At 46.2% G+C, this 13,901-nt stretch overlaps 1 protein-coding gene across 6 annotated transcripts in view; it reads left to right on the top strand.

Annotated features, from left to right (window-relative positions):
- Window positions 1-9,648, top strand: part of RAD1 (RAD1 checkpoint DNA exonuclease) — a 28,377-nt gene extending 18,729 nt beyond the window's left edge. For all 6 annotated transcript variants that reach the window (XM_063960727.1, XM_063960718.1, XM_063960708.1 and 3 more), the window contains 4 exons: window positions 4,272-4,380; window positions 4,649-4,907; window positions 5,794-5,892; window positions 8,083-9,648. In XM_063960727.1, the coding sequence (XP_063816797.1) occupies window positions 4,272-4,380; window positions 4,649-4,907; window positions 5,794-5,892; window positions 8,083-8,266 (651 nt within the window). In that variant the 3' untranslated portion in view covers window positions 8,267-9,648. The remainder of the gene's footprint in view (window positions 1-4,271; window positions 4,381-4,648; window positions 4,908-5,793; window positions 5,893-8,082) is intronic.
- The last annotated feature ends 4,253 nt before the right edge of the window (window positions 9,649-13,901 follow it).

Raw genomic sequence — 13,901 nt, 5'->3', positions numbered from 1 at the left:
GAGGCAGAGGCAGGGGAAAAAGGCTGCAGCAAACAGCAGGTTCCCAGGAACAAAAGTCCTCCCCCGCTTCCTCTTCCAAGTCCGCCGCATGACGGTGGGGCTTCACAAGCGGAGCCGGGTACGGTGGGGGCCCGCCTCAGGAATTTCAGCGATCAGTGGGTTCGCTCACAGGTGGATCCCTGGATCCTTCAAATAGTATCTCAAGGATACAGGCTGGAATTCGAGGCGATTCCACCCCGCCGTTTCCTAAAATCCGCCTTGCCGATTGCTCCCTCAGACAGGGAGGCAGTGCTAGCGGCAATTCACAAGCTGTATTCCCAGCAGGTGATAATCAAGGTACCCCTACTCCAACAAGGCCGGGGTTACTATTCCACACTATTTGTGGTACCGAAACCGGACGGTTCGGTGAGACCCATTCTAAATTTGAAGTCCTTGAACACATACATAAAAAAATTCAAGTTCAAGATGGAATCGCTCAGGGCGGTTATTGCAAGCCTGGACGAGGGGGATTACATGGTATCCCTGGACATCAAGGATGCTTACCTACATGTCCCCATTTACAATTCTCACCAGGAGTACCTCAGATTTGTGGTACAGGATTGCCATTACCAATTCCAGACGCTGCCGTTTGGACTCTCCACGGCACCGAGGGTATTTACCAAGGTTATGGCGGAAATGATGATACTCCTTCGAAAAAAGGGAGTTTTAATTATCCCATACTTGGATGATCTCCTAATAAAGGCACGATCCAAGGAACAGTTGTTAGTGGGAGTAGCACTATCTCAGGAAGTGCTGAGCCAGCACGGTTGGATTCTGAATATCCCAAAGTCACAGCTGGTCCCCACGACACGTCTAATGTTCCTGGGAATGATTCTGGACACGGCCCAGAAAAAAGTGTTTCTCCCGGAGGAGAAAGCCAGGGAGTTGTCTTCTCTAGTCAGAGACCTCCTAAAACCAAAACAGGTATCGGTGCATCACTGCACGCGAGTCCTGGTAAAGATGGTAGCTTCCTACGAAGCAATTCCATTCGGCAGGTTCCATGCCAGAATCTTTCAGTGGAACCTGTTGGACAAGTGGTCCGGATCGCATCTTCAGATGCATCGTTTAATAACCCTGTCTCCACGAACCAGGGTGCCTCTTCTGTGGTGGCTGAACAGTGCTCATCTTCTGGAGGGCCGCAGATTCGGCATACAGGACTGGGTCCTGGTGACCACGGATGCCAGCCTACGAGGCTGGGGGGCAGTCACAAAGGGAAGAAATTTCCAGGGACTATGGTCAAGTCAGGAGACTGCCCTTCACATAAATATTCTGGAACTAAGGGCCATTTACAATGCCCTAAGTCAAGCAAAATCCCTGCTCCTACACCAGCCGGTGCTGATCCAGTCAGACAACATCACGGCAGTCGCCCATGTGAATCGACAGGGCGGCACAAGAAGCAGGACGGCGTTGGCAGAAGCCACAAAAATTCTCCGATGGGCGGAAAATCATGTACTAGCACTATCAGCAGTGTTCATCCCGGGAGTGGACAACTGGGAAGCAGACTTTCTCAGCAGGCACGACCTCCACCCGGGAGAGTGGGGACTTCATCCAGAAGTCTTCCAAATGATTGTAAATCAATGGGGTCGTCCACAGGTGGACATGATGGCGTCCCGCATAAACAAAAAACTAGAGAAGTATTGCGCCAGGTCAAGAGACCCTCAGGCGATAGCGGTGGACGCCCTAGTGACACCGTGGGTGTACCGGTCAGTGTATGTGTTCCCTCCTCTACCTCTCATACCAAAGGTACTGAGAATAATAAGAAAGCGAGGAGTAAACACAATTCTCGTGGTTCCGGATTGGCCAAGAAGAGCGTGGTACCCGGAACTTCAAGAGATGATCTCAGAGGATCCTTGGTCCCTGCCGCTCAGACAGGACCTGCTACAGCAGGGCCCCTGTCTGTTCCAAGACTTACCGCGGCTGCGTTTGACGGCATGGCGGTTGAACGCCGGATCCTGAAGGAAAAGGGCATTCCGGAGGAAGTCATTCCTACGCTTATTAAAGCCAGGAAAGATGTTACGGCAAAACATTATCACCGCATATGGCGGAAATATGTTGCATGGTGCGAGGCCAAAAAGGCCCCAACAGAGGAATTTCAACTGGGTCGATTTCTGCATTTCCTGCAAGCAGGAGTGAATATGGGCCTAAAACTAGGCTCCATTAAAGTACAGATCTCGGCTCTGTCGATTTTCTTTCAAAAGGAACTAGCTTCAGTACCTGAAGTTCAGACATTTGTGAAAGGAGTGCTGCATATTCAGCCCCCATTTGTGCCTCCTGTGGCACCGTGGGATCTCAACGTGATGTTGAATTTCTTGAAATCACATTGGTTTGAGCCACTAAAAACCGTGGATCTGAAATATCTCACGTGGAAAGTGGTCATGTTATTGGCCCTGGCATCAGCCAGGCGAGTGTCAGAATTGGCGGCTTTATCATGTAAAAGCCCTTATCTGATTTTTCATATGGATAGGGCAGAATTGAGGACTCGTCCCCAGTTTCTCCCTAAGGTGGTGTCAGCGTTTCACCTGAACCAGCCTATTGTGGTGCCTGCGGCTACTAAGGATTTGGAGGACTCCAAGTTGCTAGACGTTGTCAGGGCCCTGAAAATATATGTTTCCAGGACGGCTGGAGTCAGAAAATCTGACTCGCTGTTTATCCTATATGCACCCAACAAGCTGGGTGCTCCTGCTTCTAAGCAGACTATTGCTCGTTGGATTTGTAGTACAATTCAGCTTGCACATACTGTGGCAGGCCTGCCACAGCCTAAATCTGTCAATGCCCATTCCACAAGGAAGGTGGGCTCATCTTGGGCGGCTGCCCGAGGGGTCTCGGCTTTACAACTTTGCCGAGCAGCTACTTGGTCAGGGGCAAACACGTTTGCAAAATTCTATAAATTTGATACCCTGGCTGAGGAGGACCTGGAGTTCTCTCATTCGGTGCTGCAGAGTCATCCGCACTCTCCCGCCCGTTTGGGAGCTTTGGTATAATCCCCATGGTCCTTACGGAGTTCCCAGCATCCACTAGGACGTTAGAGAAAATAAGAATTTACTCACCGGTAATTCTGTTACTCGTAGTCCGTAGTGGATGCTGGGCGCCCATCCCAAGTGCGGTCTATCTGCAATACTTGTACATAGTTATTGTTAACTAAATCGGGTTATTGTTGAGCCATCTGTTGAGAGGCTCTATTGTTTCATACTGTTAACTGTGTTTCATATCACGAGTTGTACGGTGTGATTGGTGTGGCTGGTATGAGTCTTACCCGGGATTCAAAATCCTTCCTTATTGTGTACGCTCGTCCGGGCACAGTACCTAACTGAGGCTTGGAGGAGGGTCATAGTGGGAGGAGCCAGTGCACACCAGGTAGTCTAAGATCTTTCTAGAGTGCCCAGCCTCCTTCGGAGCCCGCTATTCCCCATGGTCCTTACGGAGTTCCCAGCATCCACTACGGACTACGAGAAACAGAATTACCGGTGAGTAAATTCTTATTTTTTCACACACTCCCATAAAACGGCCAGTTTCCGCCCAGAAACACCCACTTCCTGTCAATCACACTCCGATCACCAGAACGAAGAAAACACCTCGTAATGCCGTGAGTAAAATTCCTAACTGCATAGCAAATTTACTTGGCGCAGTCGCACTGCGTACATTGCGCATGCGCATTAGCGACTAATCGCTCCGTTACGAGAATAATATAACGAGCGAACAACTCGGAATGACCCCCCCAAGACCTTTAATTTGGTATATGAAGTACCCTGCTCAGACAACGGCATAGAAATATGTCACTCATAAAAGTCGTCCTTCTGCTATTAATATATGTAGATTAATATATAGATGATTATTGTTCATAATTACTGAAGTCTGTGAATTTGTGCAGAAGCGTTTTGCTCCCATGCAGACTTACATTTCGCCAGTTATGTCAGTCTCAGGAAGCGTAAGTTAGGGACGGAACAGGAGATGTTCTTTTGTAGGCAATGTATAATAAGGGCTTGTTCAAGGAACACATTTGTATGCAGAGTTGGGAACAGCCTACAACAGATAGATCATTTGTGGGTGCCCAGGGGTCCGTGCAAGTACTGGATGATGATATTGATGGTTATCAGATCGAGTGACTCGCTTGCGATCGACAACTTGTGAACTTTTTTAGGTGTCACTAACGCCAGTTTTGCGGCTCACACAGTGTGTCATTTTACCTACCATGTGTCATGTTCATAATGTGTTGTATTTGTTATTTATTACAGGCTGGGATATTTCAGGAGTTCAATGTCAAGGAGGAGTCTGTGGTGTTTCGTGTAAATCTCACCGTCCTTCTCGACTGTTTGACTATTTTTGGCACAAGTGCCGGACCAGGTAATTATATTCAGCGTGCAGACCGGCTGTCATATGTCATCATCTCATATACAGTGTGTCATACCTTTACTGGGTGAAAATGGTTTTATTTATCAAGCTGTGACAACCCCTTTTTCATACATTGTCTTTTGATTTATCACTGGTTCAGGCAATTTACCAACAGGGTTACAGGTCCATGTGGCTGGGGAGCTCGGGCGGAAAGTGATTTGGGATAGTTGCTAAATATGTCTTATTGTAATGTTACATGTATGTTATCTTATCTCTCCAGTTACGGCCACCGCTCTGAAGATGTGCTATCAGGGTTACGGGAACCCCCTCACGTTGTTCCTAGAGGAAGGAGGGGTGGTGACGGTGTGTAAAATTAACACGCAGGAACCGGAGGAGACGCTGGACTTTGATTTCTGTAGCACCAATGTCCTCAATAAAATCATATTGCAGTCAGAGGGACTAAAAGAAGCTTTCTCGGAGCTGGACATGAGCAGTGACTTTCTGCAGATCACCATGTCTCCGGAGAAACCATACTTCAGGTACGCACGCTGGCCCCACTATCCTTATGTTACTTCTCTTTCCTTTACTTCTTTGACGCGCTTATGTTGTCCGGACCGAGCGCCGCCTACAGTGTTCTAATGCCATTGGCACGCCCCTTCCCAACCCGCAACCGCCTCTGCCTGTCAATCAGGCAGAGGCGATTGCAGCCCTGAGATGCTATTAGCATCTCAAGGGCTTCACGCTGCGTTCGCTGCCGCTGCAGCGATCCAGTCTGAATTAGGCCCTGTGTTTTGTGTATGATACCAGATCTCTCTGCTACAGTGCCCCTAGTGTTACAGCATGTAACTACAGTCTGGAAAATAGACCTTTGACCAGTGCTATAATCCTGCCTCCCCTACCCCCCACCAAAATAAAAAGGTCATAAAGTTAAAATAAACGCAGAAACACAAATGTAAATGTTAGGAACCGCAGTATAAAATTATTATTATTATTATTATTATTATAGTCACTGATATAGCACATACATAATCTGCAGCACTTATTTGGCCGTTCACATCCATCCCTACCCAACTAGAGCTTACTCTCTTATGTTCCCTACCACATGTACACACACACACATATACTCTAGGGTTAACTTTTACAAATTACCCTACCAGTATATTATTGGAGTTTGGGAGGAAACGGTAGCACCCGGAGGAAATACATGCAGACACTGTGAGAACATACAAACTCCACACAGTACTGTGTGGTAGCAGTACTAGCCACTACAACAACTATGCTGTCATAATGCAACACATCAAAAAGTAGTTTATAGAATGATACAGATACTGGCAATCTATTATACTGTACATTTTACAGGTGTTTGAGATTAAACCTATTTCTCCGTTATGTATATAACCTATCATCCCTGTCTCTGTGTAATAGGTTGTCCACATTCGGTAATGCCGGAAGCGCCCACTTGGACTATCCAAAGGATTCTGATCTCATTGAAGCATTTCACTGCACTCAGAGTCAGACCAACAGGTAATGGGACAGGTGTATTTACTGTTCACCACCCACAGACACATGGCACGGCCGCATTGCAAACAACACTCCCATCAATGCCACCTATTCACGGACAAGACACGTATTACACTGGCCCTTTTATTATTATTTATATGGCGCCACAAGGGTTCCGCCGCACCTAACAAAGTACATAAACAAATGAGCAAAACAAGAAAACAGCAACTTACAGTACAAGACAATGCATGACAAGTACATGGTATATAAACTTAGCTGCATCAGCAGACATGACACTGAAATAAGCATCAGGGGCAGAAGATGAGGTTAGGTGCCACTGTAGGGAGCAGGGCCGGTTCTAGCCCTTTTGGCGCCCCGGGCGAAAAATAGGGGTGTGGCTTCATACAGGGGTTATGGTCATTTACGCCCCCTGTAGAGTTGTGCCCCCTGTAGAGTAGCGCCGCTTACACACACACAAAAAAACAAAAAACAATACTTACAATCCCCGCTCCTGATTCCCGACCGCTGCAGACCTCCGCCGGCGTCGCTCCTCTCCTCGGATCTATGGGAGAGACGTCATGACGTCTCTCCCATAGCGCAGCATAGACAGATACTAGAGGTCAAATATGACCCCTAGCGTCTGTGTCAGTCCCACAATGCTGTGCGGTGCACGATGACATCATCGCGCACAGCAAAGGCCCTCTCCACGAAGGGAAACTAGACGCGTAGCGTCTAGTTCCCTTCACAGTGGGGGACCAGCGGGGGGCAGAGTAGCGGATCTTGCCATGGTTTGGCGCCCTCCGGATGGCGCCGGTGGCGCCCCGGGCAAAAGTTCTGCTTGCCCATGGCAAGATCCGCTACTGGTAGGGGGTATGGAGTAGAAGATAGTCTAAGTAAGAGAAGGAAAAGCACATGAGGGGAGAGGGCCCTGCTCATGAGAGCTTACATTCTAAAGGGGAGGGGCAGACAGACAGAGGTTACACAGATGGGGTAGAAGTGAGGGTGGAACAAAGGGTTAGGATGAGAAATGGCTGGGTTTGATAAAGATGTGGGTCTTGAGAGCCCATTTAAAGTTTTGTGGAGAGTCGGAGAGAATTCCTGAGGTAGGGAGCAGCACGGGCAAAATCTTGGATGCAGGAATGGGAGGAAGTAACCAGTTGGCAGGAGAGGCAGAATGTATTTGTGGAGCGAAGAGGATGGGTGGGAGTGTAAAGGGAGAGAAGGTCAGAGATGTAAGTGGGAGAGGAGTGGATGAGCACTTTGTGAGTAAGTGTGAGAAGTTTGAATTGGATTCTGAAGGGGAAGGGGAGCCAGTGTAGGGCTTGTAAGAGAGGGGGTGCATTTGGAGAGGAAAATGAGCTGGACAGCAGCACTCAGGATAGATTGGAGTGGAGAGAGGAGGTTGTCAGGGAGGCCAGATAGGAGGAGATTACAGTAGTGTAATATGTAGATGACCAGTGAGTGGATAAGGGCATCCAGGGTGAGAAAGGGCCCGATCCTGGAAATATTTCTGAGATGGATATGGCAGGACTGTGACAGGTGCGGAATGTGTGGTTTGAAGAAGAGGAAATAGTCAAGGATTACTCTAAGACAGCGCACTTGTGGGCTAGAGGAGATAGTTGTGTCATCAATAGGGTGGGAAGATGATCAGCTCAGTCTTAGACATATTGGGGGGAATGTAATAAGGTGTGAGAATCAGGAAGAGAGGTTTTGTGAGAGTTTTTTTTTTTTAAAGTGGCAAGCATTTACATGGAAAAATCAACCTGGTTTTGCCAGGTAAATGATTGCCACTTTAAAAAAACAGGAGAACTCTGACAAAATGTCTCACTTCCTGATTCTCACACCCTATTACATTCTCCCCATTAAGCTTAAGAAATCATTGGGATATCCAGGAAGAGATACAGTAGCAGAGAGAGAGTTGGAAACATAAGTGAGGAGAGAGGTCAGGGGAGGAGCTATAGGGAAGCGTGTGCTGACAACTTGTATCACCATAATGGGCCACATGTGAAACATTATATTGATTACATGAAGGAAGAATGTTTTTGACAAAACTTCTCCAAAGACCCCTGTAGGTTAAACACTGCATGACGCCACATAAAACGTTTTCTGATATATGAATAATGTAGCTGTGAGCAGTAGGAGAAGCACAGAACCTGCAATGCTTTATTTATATATACAGCTGTGTTTCGTGCATGTTTTCCTTGTTTCTTCCAGATATAAAATCTCTTTGCTGAAGCCGTCTACTAAAGCACTGGCCCTGTCCTGCAAGGTGTCTATCCGGACTGACAACAGAGGCTTCCTCTCGCTGCAGTACATGGTCAGAAATGAGGATGGACAGATCAACTTTGTGGAATATTACTGCTGCCCGGATGAGGATGTGGAAGCAGCAGATTCATAGATTTGTCTCCTCCTCCTTCCCCTCATACGGCTTCCAGGCTCCTCCTTCCTCATATACGGCTCCTTCTTCCTCTCATACGGCTCTCCGGCTCCTCCTTCCTCTCATACGGCTCTCCGACTGCTCCTTCCCCTCATACGGCTCCCAGGCTCCTCCTTCCTCATATACAGCTCCCAGGCTCCTTCTTCCTTTCATATGGCTCCCAGGCTCCTTCTTCCTCTCATACGGCTCTCCGGCTCCTCCTTCCTCTCATACGGCTCTCCGGCTCCTCCTTCCTCTCATACGGCTCTCTGGCTCCTCCTTCCTCTCATACAGCTCTCCGGCTCCTCCTTCCTGTCATGCGGCTCCCAGGCTCCTCCTTCCTCTCATACGGCTCTCCGTCAACTCCTGTCTTGCATCTTATACACTCTCTACTGTGTCTAGTCTGAGGCCTCTTTAGAGTCTTCATCTCTAGATGGACAGATCTACACAGACATCAGCATATCATGGGCACAATCGCTGCATCATCTGTCCGATATCAGCCAATTGGACTCCCTAGCAGGAAACACTGCTTAGGATAGCATATACCCAGCCCATTAAAGACTGTATGTAGAAATGTATCAGTCAGATACAGTCTGTTAGAGAGTGTATCTTACCAAATTATATATAGGATAGGGGGTTATACTTACAAATATAATACCTCTGGGTAACAAAAATGAAATAAAAAAAACCCACATGTGTGACCCTATGACCAACACACACATTTGTGGGCTGAATAAACATTTACGTTACAAGTATTACATATTGATGTAACATGGGATCATTTCAATTTATTGGGTGTAATTTATAAAGATGCAATCCTTAGGTATAACAGTATGTTAATTGCCATAATGAGCTCTGAGGTATATATAACTTCCAGTAAGTGACACCTCAGGATTATAGTGAGGTCCAGTGCACTTACATAGTGTCTGATTCCCAAACTCCTGGGACCTGATCATGACTACGGAAATACGATGTGCCCGAGCTTACAGGGATCAGACTCTGTAATATATTAGTGGGGGGGCTTTGTACAGGGACATAGGGGTCTATTTACTAAGCCTTGGATAAAGTGGATGGAGATAAAGTACCAGCCAATCAGCTCCTAACTGCCATGTTACAGGCTGGGTTTGAAAAATGACAGGAGCTGGTTGGTTGGGACTTTATTTCCGTCCTCTTTATCTCCATTCAAGGCTTAGTAAATAGACCCCAAAGTTTTGTCCCCCTGATACCCCAATATGTGTTTCTCCTTTTCTATTTTGCCTCTGAATATATTTTGCAGTATGTTTTGCGTACACTTCAGAATATAAAAGTGGATATTTTTTGTATAAGATTATATTTTTGTTCCAATAAAGATTTCATAAAACTTTCTTTTTGTGGCTCATTAATCTTTACATAGTCATAAGTCGGAATAAAATATGTTTATCAAGTTCACTCTTTCTTACGGGCCTATGATAAACGCATCACTAGCAGAATTTGTCCGTGGTCACAGACATGGAGGCCAAATTGGGGCAGATGTGGTCATTTGGGGGACAGAGGAGCAAACTGACGGTAAAGCACAATATTTCCAATTGCCTTGCAAAATTATTGCCCATTGATATGAAAAAAAGTTCAGGTGGATTGTATTTTATTGGGCTAGGGAGCAAATTTACAAAAAAAAACCCAGTGCTTTTCAAAGCTGCGGCATCTTCACTGGTTTCAGATGATGTATTTAAATGTGCTATAATATTAAACGCAAAACTAGACAAGTGTGTCCTTCATGAGATCTAAAGGGGGGTACACACAGAGAGATGTATGCTTAATTAAGCATGGATCTCTCCGTGTGTATACCCCATAGCGATAGCGATGCGCGGTGCTATCGCCGGTTCTAGATTGGCCTGCAATCTAGTGTCATCGCTCATTTCACCGCTGGGTCAAGTGAGCGTTCCCCCCCTTTCCTCGCTCAGTACACATCGCGCTGAGTGCTGAGCGGGGTATAGATATTTGCTGAGCGTTCTGTGCTAGATCGCTCAGTACACATCTCCCCGTGTGTACCTCCCTATACACATTCCATGTTCAGCAAAAACTACCAGCTGAGCTGACTAAACCGCCAATGTCTGATCTGCATTATTGGCTTTGAAATAGCACAGACCAGAGCCTAAATCACATGCTTATATAAATTATATAAAAGAGTTACTAATCGCATTAACAAAATGATTCAGGGGCTTTTCAGATAAGTACGTATATAACTGAGATAACATTGTGATAATGGGGTATGATATTTTCTCTATACACAGCAGACTTCTTGCCTGTAATCCCACTAAGGTCTCTGGTATCAGTAGATTGACAGTCTGCAGGTGTTTGGCGGTGGCAACCGCTGCCGTTTCCCAAAAGGGAGGCGTGTCGTCTCAATTTTGGGGGAGTGCCGAGGCCAGAATCTCCAGATTTCCTGGCCTCTTGATAAATTTACTACAGTTCTAAAACAGAGAATTGGTGATGTTGCCCATAGCGACCAATCAGTTGCTGTCTATCATTTTCTAAAAGGCAATAGTCTGATATGTGAATTTCAAATGTTATTGCTTTGCCATATTACATAGCAACCAGTTGCTGTATAAAAACACAATAAAAAAATATATAAATATAAGTAACTAAAATCAGATGTACAATATACATAATGATAAAATTCTGTTAGTTAGATCAAGTGTTAAAACCACACCACTACTTCAGGTGTGTGTGTGTGTGTGTGTGTGTGTGTGTGTGTGTGTATGTATGTATGTATATATATATATATATATATATATATATATATATATATAATATTGTTACCAACGTTCCTTACTGTAGTAACACCCGAGAGAGATGTCAAGTTTCCTTTAATGTTGCACTTGCATGTGTCTTTCATATGGGTGTCTTACCCCTCCTTAGTGAAATGTCCAACTGAATGGTGTTAGCTCTGTGTGTGTGACCATGTATTTTTAAAGGTCCATGATCCCGAATAACTGGGCACCCTTTTATTCAATGTGCCAGTCCCAAATGAGGTATGTTTGTGAGGCAGCTGCGTCCGCACACTGCTAGCAAAGTGTGTGCCGTCTATTGTTAGCCGGCAAATTCACCACTCTCCCAGCTGATGAAGTACTCAGCGCGGCTGGGGTCCAATTTCCTCCAAATGGCAAATATTTCTCTGGGGCAAATTGGAAATCCCTCCACGGGTAATATTTGGGTAACAGGCCCCTTCTAACGTGTTTCACTCCTATATTGTGGAAGTAGTGTTCCTACTATGCATGTTGCTCATTTCACACTTACTTACTCTCCTGGACTCTCTGGGAGACTCCACAAAATCATGGAGTTCTCCCAGACTCCCTGGAGAGCAGTGTACCCTCCCAGAATTCGCGCTCTTCCCCACTCTGCACATGTGCGTAGCCTAACCATCAAGGGCGTATTAAGAGAAGAAGGAGCATGTGTGCAGTGCCAGTCATGGCCCCCTCCTCTCTAGCAGGCAGTGACTCTGAGCACCAGGTGGAGCGCAGGTCTCTGGGAAAATGGCGGGGTGGCCATTTTCCTTACTGCGCATTCGCAAAATGCTGGGAAAATGGCGGCTGCATAATTTTTATGGAGATCTGCACACCACCTAGTGCTCAGAGTCATTGCCCCTGGACTCTAGAGAGGTATTGAAAAAATGGGTGCACCACTGCACCCATTACAGATACGCCACTGCTAACCATCGATGGCTAATTACTGATGATAAGAAACCAGAGCCGTCTATGGTCATCACTACCCCTCGCTGTTCAAAGCCGTGATTTGTGTAATTTTCGAGAGGGTGAGAGTCCATGTGAATCACATCATCAAACCCCCGGGTGGCCCACTTCACTCAGAATGTGGGCGGCTTGTGATAATGTCGATATTATCTTAAACCATAAAGCTATACCTTTAAACTCATTTTTACCATGGAGCCGCTGCGGCCGCTAGACTTAATATGCACTCTACGTACTTTGTACGCTATTTGCGTACAGAGTCCCGTACCTTGTACGGACTTAGCGTACAAACGCCGCGCTGGGGGTACAAAGTACACACAGCGCGCACACACCCAGAGATATACTTTAAACCTTAGTAGTAATGCAATGCAATGATATTACACCTTAAACCTTATGCAGCAATGCAATGCAATGATGTTACACCTTAAACCTTATACAGTTAGGAAATGTAATACACTTTAAACCCTAGCAGGGAAAAGAGGACACAACACCGATTTGTAGTTAAACACTGGGTTCCGACACCACAGAGTATATATCTGAAAGGGGGTTAACAATACAATTTATACACTACAATACAACAGAGTAAATGGTTACAGTCAATGTACATACGTGAGAATATTCGCATGCGCTTCCTGGTCCAGTCCTCCGCTAATCAGGTAGATAGCGTTAAGAGTCTTCTGACCGGCCCGGCAGCAACAGGCTTTTTATACACTACTTCCAAAAGCAATACAATGGATACTGTAATCCATAGGTTCTCAAACTCGGTCCTCAGGAGCCCACGCAGTGCATGTTTTGCAGGTCTCCTCACAGAATCACAAGTGAAATAATAAGCTGCACCTGTGGGCCTTTTAAAATGTGTCAGTGAGTAATTAATACACCTGTGCCCCTGCTGGGTTACCTGCAAAACATGCACTGTGTGGGCTCCCGAGGACCGAGTTTGAGAACCTATGCTGTAATCCCTTTGTCCATTGGACACAGGGATGCATCTTTACATTACAGGAGAGGTCATAGGTTGATTTGAAAAGGTGGGCGATGTCTTTCCCAACTGCTCTTCTGGGTGGTCTCCTCTGGATTCCCGCCGCATACATAATATACAGTAAATACAGTTTATATCTATATTCTATTTCTGCACATAACTATACACAGGAACATGCGATCTTCCTCTAACCAACACCGGAATGTTACCCTTAAAATACCCTACAGATGGATACCAGACATAACCTTATAACCTTAGTCTGTCCCTTCCTATCATGCAAACGCGAATCCCTTAGTCCTGGAATCATTAAAACTGTTGATACTTGCTGATGTGGTGCAGGGGGACTATGTGTACACTGTGCACTATTTGGATTAACTATGTAATGTTTTGATAGCCCTCTATGCGCTCACAAACTCAGCCGTAAATACCCATACCACGCGCAGGACCGCGGGAGCGACCATACGCGAATTGCGGATATGTGCACGCACGGCGGAACAAGTGCACGCGCAGCGGGCATGTGTGTGTTGTTAGTACGTGATGTGTGTACTACAATATTTTTCGACTTTGACACATGCAAGAGATCGGCCTACTCTTCCGGCAGACTGGGAGAGTTTCCTGGACATTCTGGGAGTCTGGGCAGCCATGCTTTACACCCCACTGTGTAATGCCATGTGTCGCAGTATTGCACCGCGGGGTGTTGTGCCATGCTGGTGTGAATCGTGTCACCGTGACACCTTCACTTTGCATGGAGCATCCTCACTCCTGCCATTGCAAACTCCTGCTCCTTCACAAACCCATGCACGTTGGCGGAACCTAAGTGCAAAATAAGACCCATGGTAGCACCAAACAGGATTTTCCATCACAGCTTTCCTGTTTTATAAATAAAGTTGAGGCCGTTTTAGGCTCCTTTTCCATG

Source organism: Pseudophryne corroboree, chromosome 1 (assembly GCF_028390025.1).
Source record: "Pseudophryne corroboree isolate aPseCor3 chromosome 1, aPseCor3.hap2, whole genome shotgun sequence".
In the NCBI taxonomy this organism is placed as follows: Eukaryota; Metazoa; Chordata; class Amphibia; order Anura; family Myobatrachidae; genus Pseudophryne; species Pseudophryne corroboree.
Note: the sequence above shows the minus strand (reverse complement) of the source record. Positions and strands in the feature narration are given on the sequence as shown.